Source organism: Chelonoidis abingdonii, chromosome 8, assembly GCF_003597395.2.
Source record: "Chelonoidis abingdonii isolate Lonesome George chromosome 8, CheloAbing_2.0, whole genome shotgun sequence".
Taxonomy (NCBI): Eukaryota; Metazoa; Chordata; order Testudines; family Testudinidae; genus Chelonoidis; species Chelonoidis abingdonii.
In genome coordinates, this window is record NC_133776.1 from 79,071,908 (window position 1) to 79,095,475 (window position 23,568).

The 23,568-nt window shown below is 40.1% G+C and overlaps 1 protein-coding gene across 2 annotated transcripts; it reads right to left on the reverse strand.

Annotated features, from left to right (window-relative positions):
* Nucleotides 1-578: 578 nt before the first annotated feature.
* GPR174 (G protein-coupled receptor 174) lies at nt 579-20,288 on the reverse strand. Of its 2 annotated transcripts, none has more exons than XM_032796999.2 (2): nt 20,120-20,288; nt 579-4,735 (listed from the first exon to the last, which is right to left on the reverse strand). In XM_032796999.2, exon 2 carries the CDS (start codon nt 4,105-4,107, stop codon nt 3,124-3,126), a length of 984 nt encoding a protein of 327 aa, XP_032652890.1. In that variant the 5' UTR covers nt 4,108-4,735; nt 20,120-20,288; the 3' UTR covers nt 579-3,123. The 2 variants fall into 2 exon arrangements, with proteins under 2 accessions (XP_032652890.1, XP_032652891.1); XM_032797000.2 differs by lacking the exon at nt 20,120-20,288 and adding an exon at nt 4,851-4,963.
* Nucleotides 20,289-23,568: the final 3,280 nt, after the last annotated feature.

Sequence of the window (23,568 nt, forward strand, 5' to 3'; positions counted from 1 at the left end):
AAGAATAGATATGGTCTAGTGTGGTTAACCAATAGAGCTGGTGAAATCTCTCTCCCTCTCTCAAAAACAATTATTTTTAACAAAACTGGAAAAATGATTTTTGTCAATTTTCTGTCTTTTTTTTCTCCTCTTTCACTTTTTTATTTCTAACTTTCTACTTTCTCTCCCCCCAACATTTTTTCCACTAGTGACAAAAAGAAAAACTGGTGAAAGGAGAAAAAAGAAATAAGAATATGAGGAAAGAAACCAAAAACCGCAAAATTCAAACAAAAAAATTGAAAATGAAAATATTTGTTTGAATAAATGGAAACCATCCCTTTTTGGGACCCTTGGGATGAAAATGACTTTGACAAATCAGCTCTAGTAACCAGTGCCTTCTGTGATGACTGACCAGAGAAAGTGGGTCTTTGCTCTCTACAGAGCTATTTGGTCCCTACTGAGCAGGGTTTTCTTTAAGTGCCATTGACAGGCAGGTGTCACCAGCAAGATTCAATCTCCTGGAGTTGGTTTTTATAGCAGGGTGAACAGGTGATGGAGGAGGTTGCATAAATTTGGAGATGAGCTACTTTATAAAAATTGGAATTTTTATTTTAATTATATACAGTCAGGCATATTATGTAGATGCTGGAAAATAGATTCATTTCCATTTCTAATGACAAGTTACAATTTCCATAAAATACCCTGTCTAGCATTATATACTCACACAAATACAAACACAGACACATTTATTCATGCTTATGCATGTACAAAGGGATTAGTGTGTGTGTGTGTGTGTATAAACCAAGCCATATGTCCTTACACATCAATCAGTTCAAAGAAAAGTAAACATTTTATAAATTATGTCCCTATCTAGCAAAACTACATTTTCATTAAATTAAAACTGTTCATTTTCACAGTATTTTTAACATTTAAAAAAAATAATTTCGTACAAAATAAATTTCACAGAAGGGTGCCAGTGAAATGCAGGGTTAAGTTCAAACAGCAGTCCCAGGGTTTTGATATTTAGTATATTAAATAAATTGCTTAAACAAAACAAAAAACAGGGTTGACCCATCATTGTAAGAATCTCTCCAAGGCTATTATATAATATCTTTGCTTCTAGTTACATTAATCTTCTGCATTAAAATAACACTTTCATTTAAAGTAGTTTACTTTTAATAACAAAATGTAAACCAACAAAATTCAGAGAGTTTAGACTCCTCTGGCCATATCTTAACCCTTTTGAAGTCAGGGATGAAGTTCTCATCGGTTTCCACTTGGCTAGAGTTTGGCATTTTTAGAATTCCAGAGAGCATCTTCTCAAATCAATTATGAAATGAACAGTGGGCTCGTAAACCTGGACTCCCATTGAACATTTTGGAAAATGCACCTGCAATATGACTGACGATACAGAAGGTAGATATTATAGTCACAAAAAGTCAGTCGTAAGTAAGAAATCATTTCACTCCGCACCTTCCGCAATGGGTGAGCCTTAAAAGATTTGTTTGACATTTGGTTTGGTATAAATATCCTCAAGTGTGAAGCCTTTTACTGGAAGTTTACTAAAGTTTGCAAAATTAGCAGTGAAATCTTTCTCATAGTATTTTGGCATTTCCATCTCTGAGCCAGAAACGGGCAGTGGGGGAAGCTTTCTGGACATTTTAGGACTTTTGATTATAGAAACAGCAAAATTACAAGTCAGGCCTTACTTTTTTCTTAATAGAGTAACCCAACCATATCTTAGAGCCAAGGTGATGGAATATATAACATGATCTACTCAAAAATATGAGGCAATGTTAATTAATATTTAAATTGTAAACTTGTTGAGGCAAGAACTTCCTCTTCCTCTCCATATGGTTAGTATTGCATTAAGCAGACTCTTGGCCCTCTATACAAATTAACTAATCATTACTGTTTTAGTAAGGGGCCAAATCTGGAAGTCCTTATTTAGTGAAAATTCTCTTAAATCAAAGGGAATATTGTCTGAATAAAGAGCCCAACAACATCAGGGATTGGCTCAACATGAAGATAGTTTTACTCAATTAAAAGTTTTGACAAAGTTTCTAAATCCAGTGTTCATCACAAAAATAAAGAATATCTTGCCAAGTGCTTCTTATTTTAGGGTCAAATCCAGGCCACATAGCAAAATCCATATCAAAGAGCTTTGCTGGGCCATGCTCAAATCCGTCCAGCAGTTGCCAGCATGTGGCAGGGTAGCAGATATTACAGAAAGGTATGGAGATAGGTACTGGATGTAGACTGTTGCACCGAATTTGCACTACATAGGGCCTCACAGGCCATGCCTCCAACATATTACTTTCTCCTCTTTACATAATCCACCAAAACTGTACTGTGTGGCTTCTCCTCAGCTAGGTCTATTTATGCGTTGTAGCCAATTGGTTTTTGCTGGTGGGGGCCCTACCTCGCTTGTCTAACCTAGGTGTAGTTTGGGGGATTAGCGGCCTCCTAACCATGAGCCAAATACTGAGCCTTCTCAGTTACGGTGAAGATTAGCAGAAATGATGCATTTCTTCTGCACTGTTGGCCAAAGTAGCAGAGAATTTTCTCAGAAGGGCTTGTGGAGGTACGTGAGATCTCTCCTGAGGGCCTCTGCAAAGCATTGCAGAGTTGTAGAAGTGAACTTGTTGTCGCTGTGACCAGGGGGACAATGTATATTGTGTATCCCGTGGCTGAAAGCTGATATAGGAGGGTAGTGGCAGGTGACATCCTTCATGCTCCCTGTCCTATACATAGCAATAGCTGAATGCAGAATTAATGTCCTGGCCCTCACATCCATTCAACAAGTGAAATCCCAACCTCACACTCATCAGTTTCACATGAACAAAACTATTTTATTCTGGCTTGGCTAGTTCTGGATTGGGTACTATATCAATTCTTTTTTTATAATATACATAACATGTTGTTTAAATTCAATATTCACAAAAAGTTTGCAAGAAAAAGGTCAAATCCTCAAGTCCTTTGTCAGTTTTTTAATCAGTCCAATGCTCATTGAAATCAACAGATGTTTGCCTGAGAAAGGGTTTCAGAAATTTCCCCAATATGCTGGGCCACATGAATATGATGTTGAACATCCTTTTAATCATTTCAGAAAGTGCAATATTAATATTCCACCACTTTACTTTATTACACAGTTCTGGAATGCTTTTTCACATAACCTCTGTTGTGTAACTGAATACTGTCTTGCAAATCTTGTCTTGAAAGTCGTCTTCTGAACTCATCTGTAGTGAAGTAGTATATGACTGGGTCTACACAGGAATTCAAACTGGCAAGACACAAAGCCACTGCATGAAATATTGAAATCACATTTCGGGCACATTGGTTGTGTATCCGTCTTGATTTAACAAGGAAATCTAAAGGAAAACTGATATGATAAGGTGCAAAACAAATCAGAAATACCACAGCACACGTGAGGATCATCTTTAAAGCCTTTTTTTTCTCTCCAAAGTCATGGGAAATGGAGTTCTTTTCTTTTAATGATAGGATAGTCTTCCATGAGCAATACAGAATTATTAGCAGAGGAGTTACAAATCCAATCAGCTCACCTATGGTCATCATCACAATGGAGTTGGAGAGGTCAATGTCCTTTATGGGAAGATCTGCAAAGCACCTATCACTGGTATTCATCTCACTAGAGTTAAATCTTAGAAGAGGAAAAGGCAAACAGCCAATGCAGACTACAATCCACCCGGCGATACTGATGTACACATCATATATACGTTTGCAGTCACTGAACTTGAAGGGGTACATAAGAAACAAAAATCGTCTTACACTGATGCAAACCAAGAAGTAGATGCTTGCATACATATTTACATACTTAAGATAGAAACAAAATATACAGAGACCATCTCCGAAGTGCCATGTTCCAGACAAGTAGTAGAAAATCCTTAGAGGCAGGGATAAAACTTGTGCTAAGTCAGCAATGGCTAGATTGATCATAAATATCACAGCCCTTTTAGTTTCTTTCATGTAGCCATAAAAGACCCACAGAGCTAAAACATTCCCTATTAATCCAGGGACCAGAATCAAAGTGTATGTAATTGTATAGTAATGCCTAACATCGGTATCGTTGTAACAGGTAGAGCTGTCCGTCGTCATGTTTATTTTCATTTAGCACAGATGTGAACTCTAATGAGAAGTTTATGTTACCAATGGAATTTCAAGCTATCGTCAAATTTCCTAGATAGGTAACAATTAAAAAATACTGGAGAAGCTGCAAACTTAACGTTTACTTGTCTTGTTCCTTTGCATCCCCTTGCTTTCTTGTACAGCATTATTTTGATTTTCACAGTATCTTGTTTACTTTGTGTTCATCTAACTAAGTAAGATTATTGCTTGCAAGGCTCCATAACATTATTCTTCTAAAGCTTCTTGCTGACTAGATTGTACTGAGGTAAAAACTACAAATGACATTTCCTCTGGGCTTCACTTTTACGTAGGTTTCAGTTTCTATGTCATCTATTCTGATTTTAGAAGAAACTTTGTCCTGTGGTGAGTAAGTCAGATATGACGCTGGTCACGTTCTTTCTCATACGCCTCTTGAATATAATTGCTTGTGGTGCTGATAAAATGAAGCTCAGCATGAAGACAGGGTACAGGTGGGAATAAGAAGCATTCACTATGTGGTGCTCTAAGTAATAAATACATGTGCAATAGAATCCTCAAAATCGTCCATCTGGAAGTATTTCACAGCCAGTTTTCTCAGCCTCCAAATGTCAAAACAGATGCAGACCTGCAGCTGAAAGAAAACAAGGAAAATTACTGACTAATATAATGCCATATAGGAGTATGCTTTTTTGAAAAAACTATCTATCTATCAAAAGTGTGTTTATGAAATCTTGGAAGAAACTTACTTTTTAGCCAAGATGGGCCTGCTTTTTAAGATCCTGAGCACCACAGTTCCCATTGTCTTCATCAAGATCAGTGAGTGCTCAGCACTTCAAAAAATCAAGTCCTTTGTCATCCTCAGTGAAAGTGAGAGCAAGACCACTGCAGAATAAGAAGAAAGTATAGAACAATTTAATCACTGTACCTGCATCATTTAATCCAGTGTTATGCATCTTTAAGCAGAACTCCTCTCTGACCCTAGTACATCCTTATTTGCTAATAACTACGTGATTTTATCAAATTTTCTCCCATTAACTGAGATCTGCTTAAAAGGAAGCACCTTCTTATGCCTAGTTACATCTGTTGGGGGCAGCAGACATCCTGACAAGGGGCCTTTGTACCTTGCATCACTATGTGTCCCTAGATACTGATTAGGTAGGTAGATTGGATAGTTCCTATGCCAAGTAGTCATGCCTGGGAATCTGCAATGGAGTCTAGCATGTTGCATGACTAATAAAGTAATGAGCCCTTCAAAAAGTGCCTGTGTCTTCCCTTATGTTAATAACCACATTGATCCAAATACATCCCTACTGTAACACCACTGAAGTTAGTAGAGTTGCACCAGTGTTGAATTTGGTGCCCTAAGACAAATTTTTTTAAGTAAAAATATTTTATTTCCATAATTTTGCATTGATAAAATAAATTAAGCTGCCAGAAATGTCCAAAATTTAAGAAACTGTTCATAAAAGTCATCTACAGAAGGAATTTTCGATATTTACCCAAAAGAAGGGGCACTTTCTTTTCTTTTCTTATCTGATTGAAACCATATAATTACAGTTCATATGTGCTGCAAACCTCTAAGGTCTCTGGGTACTGCCACATTGAAGAAAAGGATCTGTTTCTCATGTAGATAAGGCTGATATATTAATCTGAAAATGTGACCTTTCCGTCAGTGCAAATGCCGTTATGCTAAACCAGAATTTCAGCTCACAAAATGGCGGCCTTTCCTCCTAGCCAAACTCCATTCTAGAGAAAAATGCTATTTTGTGTTCTGTGAACATAGTTTTTGAGAAAAGTTCTTCCACTAATGTTTCACACTTGTTCCATCGGTTACTTCAGCAGCCAGTTAACAAGTTTCCCCTTGAAACTGAAAGTAAAAGAGTGGCTACATGTTTGCTTTTCCTCACAGTTGATATCACTATAATATCTTGCATATCCTACCTACCTTCTCACAAGAAGGTGCTGATACTAAAGTTTATAAAAATGTGGCTTTTTTGCTAATAGATGAAACATCTCACAAAAAGATCTATCACACACAGCCAGTATTTTGTTGAGATAAAGGCCCCTGCAAATGACAAACCGAGCAGCTGAAAGCATCTTGAATATACTGTTAACATATGATAAGTCAAGTCTACAGCACCCCAAATGTCTTGGGACCTTTCTACATGAGAAACCACCTCTCCTCCTGAGCTGTACCGTGGCAGCTGCAATCAACAGAGGCACTCAAACTAGAGCACTTGTGACTTACAAGAGAAAGGACTGGTGGGAGAATGATCCCTGTGAGGAGTGGGCTGACAGCTCTGAGATGAACTTTCTTCTTGTGTGGTGCAGCATAGCCTAGGTTGCTTGCCTTAAAAGCACTCTGCAAGGCATGTCTGTTTGTGCTGTCTGTTGTGGAGGATGCCATTTGAAGAGAATTTGATCTATGGGGTGGGGAAAATGTTGTGTTTTGGAATGAGTTCAGTATTATGGGCCAGGGGAATGATAGAGTCACAGAGTTTAAGGCCAGAAATGACCATCTAGTCTAGCCTCCTGTGTATCACAGGCCACTAACACCCCAGTACATGCACACTAACCTCAACAACTGAAATAAGAGCAAAGTAAATGACATGCACAGGAGACTACACTAATATGTTCCACAGGCAGAGAATAGGAAGAACCCAGGTGCACTGGTGCTCAAGGGCCCTGCAATGGCAGGGAAATGATTAAATGAGATGTATTTCATTTAACCCTCACAAATGACCCCCACCCACACACTGCAAAGGCAAAAAATCCCCAAGGTCCCTGCCGATCTGAATTGGGGGAAATTCCTTTCCAACCCTATATATGGCAATGAGGCAAGCTACACCCTAAGCATGTCACCAAAAACCAGCCAGCCAAGCACCTGAGAGAGAGACTGCTCAGTGCCATCTCAGGGCCCTGGCCTACCCTGCCCAGTGACCCATTTCCAGTCATGGCTGTCCCTGATGCTCAGAGGAAGGAGATTTGAAAAAATGGGGAAAAAATTCATTTCTTGATCCCTGCTAGTGGCCGGCTGAAACGCTGAAGCATGAGAGCTTTAGGAACATAAGATGTAAACTAGACATGAGCCTCTAGGCTGTTGAGCTCTGGCCCCTACTATAACAAACAATCTTCTCATACAATCGCACTCATAAATTTGTCCATCTATCTCTTAAAACTAGTTGTTTGCCCTCACAACTTCTATTGCAGGATAAGCTTCTGTTTAGTTTACTTTTCATTTTCGTAATGGGTGTTGGGGTGCCTGGGAAAGGCTCCCACTTTTTATTATTGTAGAACTCCAATTAAATATCCTACATCTGAGCTTCCCACCCAGTCTTTGCCTGCTTTCCTGAGCACAACAGTAGCATTAGATGACAATGCTCAAGAAATAAAATAAGGCCTTTAACCTTCAAATGTGTGCCTGAATAGCCCATTGAGTTCAATCGAACTACCCAATGTGTTAGATTACTCAGACGTGTAAATGTTTGTGAGACTGGGGCATATTGAACAAGGTCAATTAAACCATTACCTGATACCACATGTATTAATCTCAGTTCCTCTGGGTGTTAGATAACAGATTCAGTGTTGTCATTCTAGACCTGAGGAAGAGCTCTGTGTAGTTTGAACACTTCTCTCTTTCACCACCAGAAGTTGGTCCAATAAAAGATATTACCTCACCTACCTAATCATTCTAGAATTAGGCACTCTGATGACTGAATAAAGAAGGCTGATAATAGCTGCACAGGCCAGCCTAAGGTTTATTTTTCCCTCTTCACACTAACCTGATTTTTCTTTAACATGTAGCACTGAATTCATTTTAAAGTTCTGAATTTGTGATATTAAAATGATTTCATCACTGTCTGGATACTAAGGTCCTAAATCTGCACTTACGTGTGCTTAACTTTTATTTACGTGAGTAGTCCCATGGACTTCAATAGGACTGCTCATGTGAGTAAAGTTAAGCATATGTATAAGTGTTTGTAGGCTCAGGGCCTAAAATAGCTTCATTTTTTAAAAATCTCTCCGTGGTGCGTTTTTTTTATAAGCCCTCTCTTACATGGTGGTTCCCAGTAAGATTGATTCCAGCCAGTAAGATTAAATCTTACTCACATTACTGCGCTAGGACTACCTAGATGTGTAAGGCAAGATAGATCGGCCCTACATCAATGGTCCACATGCAAATGAGGGTGTAGTGCAATGCAGCGCAACTTACACAAGCCACACGTTGCGCATTCACACAAACAACTTTGGTAAAATGAATGGTGAAGCTTCTCTAAATGAACCAGTACCTGACTTAAATAGCTTCAGTGTTTTTCCCACTCTGGTTTATTGTGTAAATGTCACCATCATTCACTCTATTTACTCCTTTTGAAATATTTCCCTTAATTCCATTACTAACACAATGTCATTACACTTGCACTAAATAACAGACATTACCTAACATTACATAATTCATCAAAGGCGTCATAACCTCAAAGGCTAGATTCTGCTTAGTCCTTAAACAGGCACACAGTGACAGGGCGAAAAGTAAGGCGTCTCTCCTTGCACAGCCTGCATACAGCTAAACAGAATTGCTGTCCTTGCACTCAGGAATGTTCACAGACTGCTCCCCATTTACAAACCTGTTTTCCTACAGTAACCCAAAAAGAAAAGTGAAGAAAAATAGAGACTAGCTGGTACAATGCCTCCACCTGCTAGGCACCAGTTAGCAGAGCTGGCCTAGTGCACAGGGAAAGAATGCTTTACCCCTTAAGGTTAGGATATTTCAAAAAGGCCTACGGGAGTTGTGCACCCAACTCCCAAAGATATTCAATAGGATTTGGGAATGAAACTCCCTTTGGCTCTCCTGAAAATCTTAGCCTGAGGGGCTGCAGCAGTGTGTCCCTCTCCCTGTGCACTGAGAAGTTTCAGGAGATACTGTAGAAATATAGAATACTCAAGCACTCAATTTTTTTTTAAATTATGCTTTCACTGAAGGGATTCCATATATAGCTATAGATATCGATACTTGTGATCTTCTGAGTCACCCCATGAAAAGAATGACAACTTTTGCTAGAGGAAAAAGTACAAACAAAGTGAGAAACTGCAACTGGAAAATTCCAAACAAAAATGTACAGCATTTTAGTCAAAAATACAATATAAAACCCAACAAGTTGCTAAAAGAGGAAATCATGTTTCATATGTTCTACATGCTTGTTTACCTTCAGTTTATGGTATTACAAAGACTTTCTGTGTCTAACTATAAACCATAAGTAACTTCCTTTTTTTCTGTTTTGTTTCTCCTGTTTAAGTGGCAATATTTTTATATTGACAGGTCAGATTTTGGCAGGCACAACACAGAGACTTATCTTTTATACTTAATAAAAAGGGCATTAATAGCATCTTCCATACAGTATTGTAATTCTATATATTCATTGTTGGTTTAAGATAGTGCCCACAATGCACTAGGCCAGGGATCAGCAACGTTTGGCACGCGGCCCGTCAGGGAAATCTGTTGGCGGGCCAGGATGGTTTGTTTACCTGCAGTGTCCACAGGTTTGGCCAATTGCAGCTCCCACTGGCCGCGGTTTGCTGTTCCAGGCCAGTGGGGGCTGCGAGAAGTGGCGGCCAGCACATGCCTCAGCCCACACCTCTTCCCGCAGCCCCCACTGGCCTAAAACGGTGAATTGCGGCCAGTGGGAGCTGCAATCAGCCAAACCTGCAGATGCTGCAGGTAAATAAACCATCCAGGCCCACCAGTGGATTTCCCTGATGGGCTGTGTGCCAAAGGTTGCTGACTCCTGCACTAAGCATTTTCCATCATTTCAAGAAGGGACAGTCTGTGCCCTTGTAGCTCATAGTATAACAACAGATAGAGGTTAAGACAAGGGGAAGCAAATGGGGTTATTTATACAAGTCAATTCTATTCATTGTAGATAGCAAACCAGAATGGGTGTTTTGACTTTGATATTTGAAATCAAATCTGGAGCCTCAAAATAGTAGGGTGGATGGTGCTTCCTGCATCAGTCTTTTCTTCAAGCAGAAAATGGGCTCTTAAATTTACCGGGCCAGATGCTCAGCTGGTGTAAATCAGTAACTGGCTTCAATGAAGCATTGGTAATTTCCATCAGCTAAGGATCGTGGCCTACTGTAACTTTTACATTCAAATCCTGTAACAGAATTGGTAAATCATCAGTCTTTATATATGTGAGTGAATTCAAAGAGACAACTCATGGAGTAAAGTACTGATCAGTATGAAAATTGGGGCAGGATCTAGTCCATAATGACTTCTCACATGAGTAAGGATTGCAGAACCAGGGTTCGGTGGATCTAGAAATGAGACAAAGCATTCTGGAACGGGTTACGTTACCTAGGGAGGTTTTAAGGTCAGGTTTGACAAAGCCCTGGCTGGGATGATATAGTTGGGGATTGTTCCTGCTTTGAGCAGGGGTTTGTACTAGTTGACCTCCTGAAGTCCCTTCCAATCCTGATATTTTATGATTCTATGATTGGGTTAGCTCGCAGGGCTGCTGTTTAGGGGTGGTGGGAAGAACACCTGCTCCCCCCTCCCCCCTGAGTTTCATACCAGAGGTCTGCTCATGGCGTACTCCCCAGATCCAGGCAGAGCACTGCAGTGATATACAACCAGGTCCAGGAGTGGTGCTGGGGGGGTATTGTAGGGGTTATAGCCACCCCACCACTTGCTTTAGCCCCCCATCCCAGAGAGGGGGGGCTGAGCCAGCAGCCGCCGCTCTCCAGCAGCCCAACTCCAGTCTCCCCTTCTTTGGGAAGCGGATCCATGGCTGGCAGGTCTTTGGGGGAGCTTGCCCGAAGCTAGAGGTTGGGTGGAGGGATAGGCAGGTGGTCTGCACTTGTGCCTCTGACTCAGGAGTGGGGGCGGCAGCTGCTGCTGTACTGAACAAATGTTCAGACTCTTGAATGCTCAGCTTAAAGAGACAGTGTGCTGACACACTCAGGGGCGCACACAGTCTCCCTAACACACTCACTCACTCTCTCTCACTCACACGCATGCACACACACACACATATATATATATTATTGTTGTTGATACTTCTTGTAGGTTGTTGGTACTTCCTGTCGAACTGCCAATGCACGTATATTCTCTCCAATTTTATTCTTTCAAAGTTCATTAAAGATTACAGTACTGTTATTTTATTTTTTTGATTTGGTCTGTGCATTTCATAATGTTATTTCTCTCTTATGCTTAAAATTAATTCTTTGAGTAGTGAGTTCTAAAATACCTAACCTGTCCTGGCTGGAGTAATTATCATAATTACTTTTATTACTATATTGCGCTTTGTCATTCATTATTTAAAGTGACACAATCAAATAATAGTGTCATTCTAGAATGCAAATTTAGCTTGTACTCACAAGTGGTGCAAGTTTTTTAAAAAAATAGCTAAATATATAACTTTAGACACTATGCAGATAAGGTCACCTATTTTCAAATTGTGTTTTTAATTATATCTGTAAAATAATTTCAAATTCACACAAAAATAAGAGGTTCCAAGTTTGATACTAATAGTAATGATGTATGTAAATGTTAATGAGTCATGTACATGATTGTGATTGGTAAACATATGCCAAAATATTTAGAAAAATTAATTGCTGTTCTTAATAAAGAGAAAAAAACTTAACCACATATGTTAAAAAAATTGAGTAAATACATTTTTAGTGGAGTGAAAGAATTGACTAAAATACAATAGATAATGGCAGTAACACTGTATGTCAGAGAAAGTAAGCAGATTTTAAGCAGATTTTATTTCCTTTTATTTCTCTCTACTAAAGATAGCGTACCAAGTATCAAACTTTTATATTTCTGATATGTGTTAAGGCTCCAAAACTGATACGTCAAGTCTTGGGATTGTATTATTTCCTGATTGTTCTAAACTCACATATGCATTTAAAATATGGCTTTAATTGGTGTTTGTATGTATTTTTCTTTCTTTACATAGGAATTAAATACAGTGCTCCTGTCTGCTAATTTCTAAGTTGTTATCTGCAAACAATCTAGAGTTTTCAGGTGCCTAAGTAGCCTCTGGAATCATGGTTAAAGTTGCCCCACCACCAAGAAAATTTGAAATGGCACTCCTGCTAACTCGTGCCATTAGTACAGCACTGAGCAAGAAGTGGTCTATAAGATGCACCACCCAAGAGTCGCTCAAGGAGGCATTTTACCTCAGAGAAACTCCTTGAGTCACAACTCCCTCCCAAGTGTCCCCCTTGCTTCCAGAGAGTGTAGTAGTAACTTGTGGCTGGTCTATACCCACAGCAAATTCCCACCCCCTCTCCTGTACACACACCATGCTAGATGTAAAGTTAATGTACGTGCTGTAACATAATATAAAGTAGCATTGAAAAGAAAATGTGGGTAGAGTTTTAATCAGCTATTGTACACAACATTTAGTTGCTTATTACTGACCTACTCTTTGGGTGGTGGCTATGGGGTGACTGCTGACTGTAATACCCTTCTGTTTCTCCTATTTCTCTTATGGAGTCCATAAAGGAGAATATGGAGAATAGCAATGAGCAAAAAGAACTTTCCTACGAATGCTATTATTATAATATAATATATTATAATACTAACAATGTCATGTACTTAGACTTCTCTTTCCTATGATGACAACTGGGGGTGACATGACAGAGGGGGTGGGGTGGTAGCTCTTAAATTTGGGGGAGGGTTATGGTTTCCTATTTTTTATAAGCTCTTCAGGCCAGGAATTGCCTCTTTCAATATGTTTTTGGGGTGTCTAGGCCCTACTGTAATATTAATAAAGTTCAGCCTGATAATTACCCAGGGCTGTTGTCTTTATAAAAATGTCAGTTGAGAAGAAATATTTTTCTCTTTCAAACAGTTTTCTCTTGTTCTGTGGGAGCAGAAGACAAACTGCATCCTCTGACAGACTAACTGAGGAGAAATCTCCATGAGGAGAGAACCTCTCTGAGATTTCTCCTGCCTTAGCCCCAAAAAAAGGTTTCTCTCAGAAGTGGCCATCAGGGTTTCGCTAGGTATCTTCAGCACCTAACATACTTCTCTTTGCTGTAAACAGTTGGGGTCTAACAGTTACCCTGAAACAGTATGTGAAAACCAAAGTTCTGTGTTTTCTTACTGCTAGAATATACAGACGATACTTCTAATATTATATCACGTTGAGGGCATTATACTGTATTCGAACCCTGAGCCCCAAGACTCTTGTGACTGTTTGTCCATACAGCCAAAGTTTTTGCTGTTGCTCTAATATGTCAAGTTGCCAAATACATATTAGCCCACACTGCTTTGACCTTACTGGAAGATGAGAGACAGGAATGTGTTGTGGTTTTTGTGACTAACTTAGAATTTAAATCTGTTTCCTCATGCATCAATAATCAAAGCTTAATAATTCATGAGTCTGCTTTTTAATATACTCCAAGTTGTGAACCTGAGGTGAAATCACCAGTGGGGGATGGAAGTGAGTTTAAATTTTATAAATCTTAGCTCTTCTTTCTCTTTTAATCAGCATTCCAATTATAATGAATAGCAAGAATGGTACAGATCACGCTTCCATATTGGTGGAAAACTGGCATTTCTTTGCTATGGAACTTGCTATTAGCTGTAAATGTACCACTCTACTATAAATTCAGATACACAGTTATCACTTTGACAAGGATCTGAATCCATAGTTCTCGCTTCATGCACTGTGGCCAATGGGAGTTCTTTGGGGAGGGCAGGAAGTAAAATAGATCCTGACTGACTACCATTTGTAGGCTAAAAATTAAAACATAACCCCTTGCAAGCCACATAATGGGTCTGGCCCAATATGTGCAAAAGCAGATATGTCTTAATGTCCTCTTTGTTTTAGCTGCAGATTATGGAACAAGATGAGAGACTGATGTGCACATTTTTTTCCAGTTGATATAGTGAGAGGTTTTCAAACTGGGATATGCGAGCTTTCACTAGGGGGTATATGAGAAAAATCCTGTAATGGAGGATAACTTATTTTATTCAGTAAGACTTGGCAATCTCCTTTCAATTAAAACTGCAGCCACATTAGTGTGCATTTCCTTTCTGCTGTACAATTCATCAATTCCTTTCAAACTTTTTGAGCTCTACCCCTCCTCTCAACCCCTTTGAGTTACAATTTTGGTTGTGCCCCCCCTCAATCCTGGGTGGAGAGAGGGGATGGAGGTGGGTGTTCCCCCACCCCGAGCCCCACCATGCGGGGCTGGCCTGAGCTGCCTGGTGTTGCCACTTGCCCTCCTGAACATTCCTCCATATCCTCTTAGGGGGGCTGCTCCCACAGTGTGAAAACCCCCAGAAGCTGTTGCTAAAGGGAAGGCAGAAATCTGAGGGAGGACATGGCCCTATGTGTGCCCCCCCCGCTCCCCACCTCTGCCTATCTTAGCTGGAGATAGGCAGTAGAATACATTTGGAAAAGGATATGCAACCTAAAAAAGTTTGAAAACCCATTGATCTAGTGCATGATTCAATATGGTCAGTGATGTCCGCTTCAGAGGACATGCAGTGGAATAGCCATGATTTTACACTTCACGATTTTGGAGAATTGGCATAACTGCATGAAGAAGCTTCTATCTAATCCATTTATTCCTCAATCCATCCTCTTATGGACATTATCATTATGGTATCTGAATGCTTCCTTACATTATGCCTGAGACTAGCTAATGTTATTAGTTTCCCCCCATATCCTCCTCCCCCACCAGTTTACTGCATTTCGGTTATCAAGTAAATCAGGTAGGTGATACAGCACATTTTGAACACACCTATCCAGTGGGCTTCAAACTTATACTTCCTCTTGCAGGTTATGGGGGCTGGGGCATAAATGTCTTAACACAGTGGTTTTCAACCCATGGTCTCTGGACCTCTGGGGGTCCATAGACTATGTCTAAGATTTCCAAAGGGGCCTGCATATCCACTCAACATTTTTTAGGGGTCCGCAAACAAAGAAAGGTTGAAAACCACTGTCATAACTCAGAACATGTAGATGTTTTGAAAAAGGCAAAACCTGGGAGGAAAAAGTACAACTAAAAATGCCAGAAGACAGTTGCAAAGCTAGTATGAGACTCTCAGCAGTTACCCATCCCACATGGTGCTGTGATCCTATCTGACAAATTAAGCAATGTTGAGCTGGGTCAGGGTTTAGAAGGGAAGTCTCTAGATTCTAAACAAAGTGATGTTTATGATTCTGTATTTAGCACCCATTTCTGAATCAGGATTGAACTATTGTGCCTGTTCAGCACTTGGATGTATTGTGGTGTTTGCAATACCATCTTTTCAATGAGACTAATATGAAGGTCCTGCCTAGGTGCCATCATTAAACTTTCTCTGAGAAGGACTGTTAGCCCTGCTGTCTTGAACCAATTGCAGCTTAGATAATTGTATTCTGCTACCTAAATGTCTTCCACTTTTATTTGGATACAGCATTCTCGTTCCATTCCTGACCTGAACTGTTGTATAGTGTTGCTCTTTGCTTTTAAGCAGCTGTTATATTTACTCATGAAGTGACTGGACTTCAGTGGGGCGTGACTATAACTATAGAGTAAATATTCATGAGGCTGGCTGAGCCTGCAGGATTAAATTTGTCTGGGAAGTTCTTTCCTTCAGCAAAACCTCCCTACTCCCAACCAGAGCCCCAGGACACCTCTATTTACAAGTAAGTGTGTCCTGGTGTAGGGGTACACTTTGGCTCTCTTCTTTGGGATGGCAACAAACTCATCCCCTCCCCTTGTGGGGTGATCAGTGAGTGTTTGTTTGGCTAGCCTCTTCCCCTTATTCATTCAGACATCACACAGACTGAATGTCTTTTACTATCTGTAGGTACTGTGCTTGGTTCAATGAGAACCTGATCTCAGCTGGGGGCTGTAGACACTACTGTTAGTAATAGCAGGGATCCTGCCTATCCCTACCATCTCCATTCAGTTGCAGGAATAGAGTCCAGCCCTGCTGTTGTCTCCTCTGATATCCAGAGTGCATCATATTAAACTCCACCACAAACTGGGGTTGCGTAAATTCCTTGGGGCTGGGACCATCTTTATTTGCACCTTGTGCTATGCCAAGCAGATTACCTGTACTTTACAGCTAAGGAACAATAATTATAGTGTAGGGCGTTGTGAGATTTCTCAGTGCTGACATGCAGCAAGTGGGTAGTTAAAAGGCAGCAGCAAGATCAGAAAGCATTTCCCAGTCTTCACTCTTCCTGAATGGGGAACAAGGAAGATACCTGAAGAGAGGAGGAGCTCTATCTTGCCAGTGCCCCTGAAGTCTACTTATGAGAAGAATGATCCAGCTTGTCACCCTTCATGATCCCAGGAAGAGGGAGAATTTCAAATGACATTATGTGGTTGGAGAATCTGTCTGGGCTCACCCCAGAAAGCACCTAAAATAAGGGTAATCACCGGGCCTATTGAGAGAAGTATTCTAGGATTTTATGAGGACAGAACTAGCAAAACCCTCTGGTTTCTTATGAAAATAGAGGCTGGAGAGTGGAGATGCACTTGCTCAAGTTTCATTTGGAGTATTCAAGCACTTTTAAGGAATAGACCTGAAACTCCAAGCAAGTCTCAACGGTTGTAGGTGATCCCTGCTAAACAAGTTGGCTAGTTTGTTTTTGCCGAAACTTCAACTTCAACTTGCAGGTTGTGCATAGACCACTGCATAAGTTAGGAGGAAAATATGACTGTCTGATGATGATACCAATAATACATTTGTTGAATTATTTACCCACTCAGCAAAGAGGGAATTTCTCTTTTAAAATAACAATTAAAATATTATCATGAATAGTAATCAACTCTATTCTACAAATATGATTTGATCAATTCCAGATCAATGCACTAAGGGGCAAATCCAGAACCCTTCCCATGGCAATGAGGAGGCTAAATTAGCTGTTACCACTCAAGAAAGAGATCTTGGAGTCATCAAGAATAGTTCTCTGAAACATCAGCTCAATGTGCAGCAGCAGTCAAAAAAGTCAACAAAATTTTAGGAGCCATTAGGAAAGGGCTAGATAATAAAACAGAAAATAACATAATGCCACTATATAAATCCACGGTATGCCCAACCTTTGAATACTGAGTGCAGTTCTGGCCACCCCATCTGAAAAAAGGTATATTAGAATTTCATTGCAGAGAAGGGCAATGAAAATGATTAGAGGTAAGTAATGCCATCCATATTAGGAGAGATTAAAAGCACTGGGACTGTTCAGCTTAGAAAAGAGACAGTTAAGGGGAGATATGATAAAGGTCTCTAAAGCCATGAATGGCGTGGAGAAAGTCAATAAGAAAGTGTTATTTACTCCTTGCCATAACACAAGAACTAGAGGTCACTCAATGAAATTAATAGGCTGAAGGTTTAAATAAAAAAATGAAGTTCTTCACACAACACACAGTCCACCTGTGGAACTCATTGTGATGTTGTGAAGGCCAAAACTATAATTGTGTTAAAAAAGGAATTAGATAAATTCATGGAGGAAAGGTCCCTCAAAGGCTATTAGCCAAGATGATCAGCAATGCAACCCCATGATCCTGGTGTGCCTAAACTTTCAACTGCCATAAGCATCTGGCACTAGCCACTGTCAGAGACAGGATACTAGGCTAGATGGGCCATTGGACTGACTCAGGGCTCATCTTCACTACTGTGCTAAATCGGTGCTGCTGCAATTGTTGCAGTGGCGTCAATTTAGCAGGTCTGGTGAAGACCCAATAAGTCAGTGGGAGGGCGCTCTCTTGTTGATGTAATTAATCCACCTCTATGAGAGATAGAAGCTATGTCGACAGGAGAGCATCTCCTGCCAACATAGCCGTGTTAAGCTGATGTACATTACCTTTTTTTACACCCTTGTGTGACATAACTTACTCAATTTAAGCAGTAGCATAGACAAGGCCTCACTATGGCCATTCGTATGTTCTAATGTGAGGAGACATTTTCACTGGTATCTTTGATGGGCTAGTTGCAAATCAGGCAGCACTGGACTGGGCCCCTACAAGGAAGCCATGTTTGAGGTGTTTGAGAAAATCTACCACTGTATGGATCCTCCAATCCTCTGCTCTGGAGGCGCTACATAAGGATCCACAGAGGCTATTTTAGACATTTGGGCATCCTATTCTACTCACTGGGTTGCAGAAGCTATCACAGAGCAACTCTACTGTTGCTCCAAGCCATGTGGGGTGAATTCTACTTTCTCTGCCTTCCAAAACCAACCCATGCACTGCGCCCACTTGGGTCGGGTATTGGACTGTGGACCTGAGCCTAAGTGAAAGTGATGGTGGTGGTTTCCTTGCCACCATTTGTGCATGTTAAGATATCACTGCAGAGTTCAGCATAACTGGCAGCTTCTGCTCGACAGAAATAAATCAGCTCATAACTGGATTTTTAGGGGGTGTTGCAGGCCGGGATTAGGGTTCATTGGCAGAACAGCAGAGAAGCTCATACTGCAATAGTCTGTGCTATCCCAATACCAAGGCTATGGCCTAAACCTGGCATCCTTACTCAGGCAAAACTTGCATTGAAAGCAAATTTATTTGCAGCTGTATAAGAAAAGCATGGAGGAAAACTGTAATAACTAACAAGTGTTGAGCTGCACGGCTCAGCCCAGTGCTCACAAAGAACTAAGGGGTGGTAGCATGCTCAGACAAGCTTTTAAAGCAACCGTTACAGTAATGATAGATGTTTGAACCCAAAACAGTTACTGTTGCTTTCCCAAAATTCTGCTATTGGTGCTTTCCCTACCCACTCAAAGAGAGACTGACAAACTGACCTGTTTAAGAGTGTATGAGTCAATGGTGTGGTGAGGAGGGGGTGAGGGGAATTTTGGCTTAATAAATTCCCAGAGTTCTCAAGCAAAAATGGTGCAATATCTTGGTTTAATTCCATTTGAAATATAATACTTTGCATTTTAATTCTTAGTTATTTTTCACCCTTGTTACATGAGTAAAAAAGACAAAGTCCATTCTCAGCTAACCAATGCGTCCCTCTTCTTTTTATTACAGTATCATTTTAAAAAGATGGTTAAAGGTGAATTACAGCTAGCATTAAAACCATGTGCGTTTTAGCCAGACTTTTCTGTTTACATTCTCCATTGTGAGTTCTGCCATGTGCTTAACAATACCTAGACTTTTGTTTCAGACACCCTTGTGCTAAGCACAGTGTAAAGCCATCTATCTACATTCTTATACAGCATCATGGTATCTGAGCACTTGGAAGGATACAAGGGGTAAAAATGAAGCAAAAAATGTATTAGAAATAACTGGAAAAGTGGGAATGGAATAGAAAGGAACTCTTCTTTTACCTGGAGTTAACATGTTATACTGGGCATTGTCTTGTAAAAGGATGAGCTCCATTAATAAAAATCCATTAAACAAATACATCTACTTACATTTAAGTGAGATCTATAGGCATATGTATAACAGGTACCTGAGATACTAACAGATTTGTTGAGGTTGTTCCATATTTCCCTCTAAAAATCTAAATGTTCTCTTTTACAAAATGACATGTCAGTAAAATTCTAGAAATCTTATTGATTTCAGCTATGGAGCTTACAAGAATGGGAAAAAAAACTATAATTGTTCCTTTTTCAATATTGTTTCTTTCTTGATAGCCACATCACAGAAGTAGAAAATCTGGTTTGAAATTTTACAGCTAAAATTATGTAAAAACTTCTAAAGCTGTATAACTCTGATCTACAAATCATTTTATATACATTGGAAGAAATCCACCCTTCAGCTAAACAGAAAAAAATAGCTTCCCTCCAGAGTTTTCATGCTACTCCTTTATCTTAATTCCATCAGCACTACAATCACCTAGTATTTCTATATGCCCTCCATGAATCTTCCTATTTTTTTGAAAATTCTCTAGCCTATCTTCCATTCTGAAAATGAGTCTTTCATTCCATCCTATCGTTGCCACATGAGTGAAATAACAATACAACCTGGTTTTATACTGCATAACTGGTACACTTTAAACTTCTTAAAAAAAAAAGTACAGCAAAGATTACTAATTAGCTCCCCCCAAAAATAACAGTCCTACCTTTTGCAGTTTCTCCTGGTTTCTGTTTAACTTTGAAAGCTTTTGGTACGAGACTCACTCAGAAACTGACTTTACTGATCATACACAACAGTTTCCACTCCCTGTTTGATATATAAACCAAAAGTGCAACTGCTGAGAGCCTTCAGAGTAGATCTTAGCTCAGAAATGCCAGTAGTAGAGAGCTGTCACTGCTTCAGAATAACATCCGAGAGCGACTTGCAGACTGCACATTTTACATTTCCTTTCTCCGGTGGGCAGCACAGACGAATGATGAGACACTATGGTTCAAAATGCATGCAATATTTACACTTTAAAAGAGGGAAGGAAAAGTGACCATTTCTATTTATATGACATTGTTTTGTCTTCCAATCAGGTAGTTGATAGTTTGCGATCTGATTTTATAGTAACAGAGAACATCATTTTTTAATTGTGAATTCAGGGCATATTGACACATCCTGGTGAACCACATAGATTTGTAGATCCATATTATCTCTAATGGTCGCTGCTCCTCCTTGCTCTAACAATAAATCCCCCACAAGTACCTGCTGGTACAGTTTAATGGCTCTAAGAGACAGAGTTAAAAGTACTGAAAACTATGTGACACCTTTTCTTTCCCTTTTTCCATTTCTTCATTTAGTTTGTTCCTCCCCTTCCCTCCACGTGTATTATCTCTTTTAATCCCCCATAGAGTAGGATTTTCTTTTCCTTCTTCATTTCATCTCGACCTTTTGAATTTCTCTTCCATTGTGCCTTTCCTTTTCTTCTCTCCATGCCCTAGTCCATCAGCTTTTCCCCCACCCATTATCTATTTCCTCCCTTCCTCATGCCCTTTGTCACCGTGTTCATTTCCCCTTTTCTTCCCTCTTTCCACTAGTTTACTCATCCCTTCCCAAATCCCTCAGTCTCTCCATTTCCCAAACCCCACCTCCTCACTTTCTCTGTTCTCTCTATTCCCCTTTTCTCTTTCCTTCCTTTAACTGTCCTTTCTACCTATCTGTCCTGGTAGCCATATGTCCCCCATCACTGTTCTGCTTCCTTAGTTTGTACTCTTCTTGCTGGCTGGAAACTTCTGAGGACGCAGTACATCCTTCATTCTCTTGCAATCTCTTTAGCATCATCTCCAGTCCTTCACTTTCCCAGCTCTGATAGGGCTCTGACAGAATTAGCTCTTTTGTCTTCCATCAGGGCTGTCTCTTGGGGATAGGAGTACATGATTCAGTCCATAACTACATCTCTCCTGAGATGGTCAATAAGAATAGATTTAAAATTTTTATTAAAGTTAATGTTTAAAATTAAGAATACACACTACAGGCCAGACTCGCAACAGGACTATTCATACTACTCCTCTCTCAGATGTTGCGGGCTGTTTCACTATCCTTTTCTTTTTCCTTTCCTTTCTCCATTTGATGTTTACTTTGTTAACTCTGTTGAAGAGCTCCCATGCAGCCTAATTGGGATGTATGCTTAATTACAGACCACTTCCCCATTAAATGGCACAACTCCACAAGAAGGGACTATATAAACAGTTCTACCTTGTATATTTAGATGACCTGTCACAGGTCATGTCACTGTGCCAGAGGCCTACACACCTTGGATGGATATTTCCCTTGGCTGAGTCTATGACCTACAGAGACTGAAGGGAGAGAGAGGAGGAGCCCATGAAAATGACAATGGTACAGAGGCTAGAGAATAGATCATTTGAGTTAAGAGCAAGGACTGGCTTGATTTCTGGTGTGGCATTTCAATGGCCTCTCTATGCTTAGAGTTTGTTGTCTAGATCTGCCTTTCGGTGACTAAAGGATATTTCTATGCTTCTACCAGTGACTATATTCTGAAGTCTTTCACTATATTTTTACAATGGGATAATACTGCAAAATATATGCACTCTTACATTATTTCAGTGAACATCTATTTGTGTCACAAATGTAGTAATTGATGATTTTGACACTCCATTAACAAAAGAAAAATGTGTATTGACTAAGGTTAGATTAATTTCACATTTGGTGTTCAGGGACACTAGACAGTAATGAGGAGAAAAGTTTTATGTTACATTGACCTTGATATTGTGTCTGGTGGACTATTTTTTCACCCTCCTATTCAACCTTTGCTGATAGATTCCCTTCAGTCCCACTCAGCACAGAACCTGCACTCACTTGCTCATCAACTGCGTGCCAATCAGGTACAGTTAAAGCTACTTTCCCATTTACTCATCAATTTACACCACCATTTACATCAGTGCTGAATGTGATCCAAGCCTGACATGGAAGTAGCATGGAAGGACTAAGTCAGGATTATGCTCTGGTTCCACAAAGGGATTCATGCACTTGGACCTTTACTTCTGCGAAGCGTTCCAGTGGAGTCAAGAATGGTTGTGAAGCCATGATTTGACATGTTGTGCAGTAGATGAATATGATTTCACCTAATTATCATTGACACACCCATCAGTGTCTATTGTTACTTTGTGGGATAATTAAGAATAATTTCTGACTGACACACTGTCAGGGCAGAAGATCTGAGAATGTTTAAGGCAATTTAGATGTTGAGGTTATCAGCCTTATATGACTTTAGAATTGCTAAACGTAAGCAACAAGGTTTGAATAGCAGCATGATGATGGATATATATAACTCCTCTAGCTCTATCATCTTCTTTATTGATTATTGAACAAGGTCCAAGCCCATAATAGGTCTGTTGTATTCTGAGCCAATGGATCAGTAAAGGGACTGAAATTAGGAGGCTGTGGTTACAGGTATTGAATCTAAATTATCTATAAAGGAACTAGAAAACCTGAGGCTAAAAGGATGGAATGATGAGCCCTTTCGAGATGAGTCTCAGACAAAGGGGCTGGGACTCTGATCATGAGATCCATTAAAATGCAGCAATTTCATTGGTCAATAGCAATTCAGAGAGTGACAGCTCTCCAGGATGTTCTGCCAGGACTAATAGCTGCCCTCAGTGTTAAGCTGGGGCAGGGAGATGAGCAGCCAAGAAGCCATGGCTTTCTCAACTCTGCCAGGGTGGAAGGGTATCATTACTGGAGATGAGCCTGAGTCAAAGAATTCAGATACCGATCTAGATTTCATCTCCGTTCCTCCAAAGTTTGAGGGTGCTGGGATCCAGCCATTACGTCCATACTTCTGTCTAATCAGTACTGAGATAATCCCAGCGCCGAGGAGTAGAGATCATCAATAAAACCCCAACGGATAAATCCAGTGAGTCTCTTAATGTACTTAAAAAGGATTAGTGGAGATGGCTGTCCATTCCCTAGCTATTGTGAGTTTTCTCCTACTATATGTGTGTTGGGGAGAACAAGAGGTTTCACTCACACAGAGTGCTATTATAATAATGACAGAGAGGGCACTGAGTCACAAAATTCAGGTCCAGACTTCAAACATCCCAAAATGTGGGTATGTCTGGATCCAGGGTCTTGGTGTGGCCAGGTAGAGGGCTG

Excerpts from the sequence above, each read along its gene's own strand:
- GPR174 (XM_032796999.2), bottom strand. The coding sequence starts at position 4,107 with ATGAAAATAAACATGACGACGGACAGCTCTACCTGTTACAACGATACC.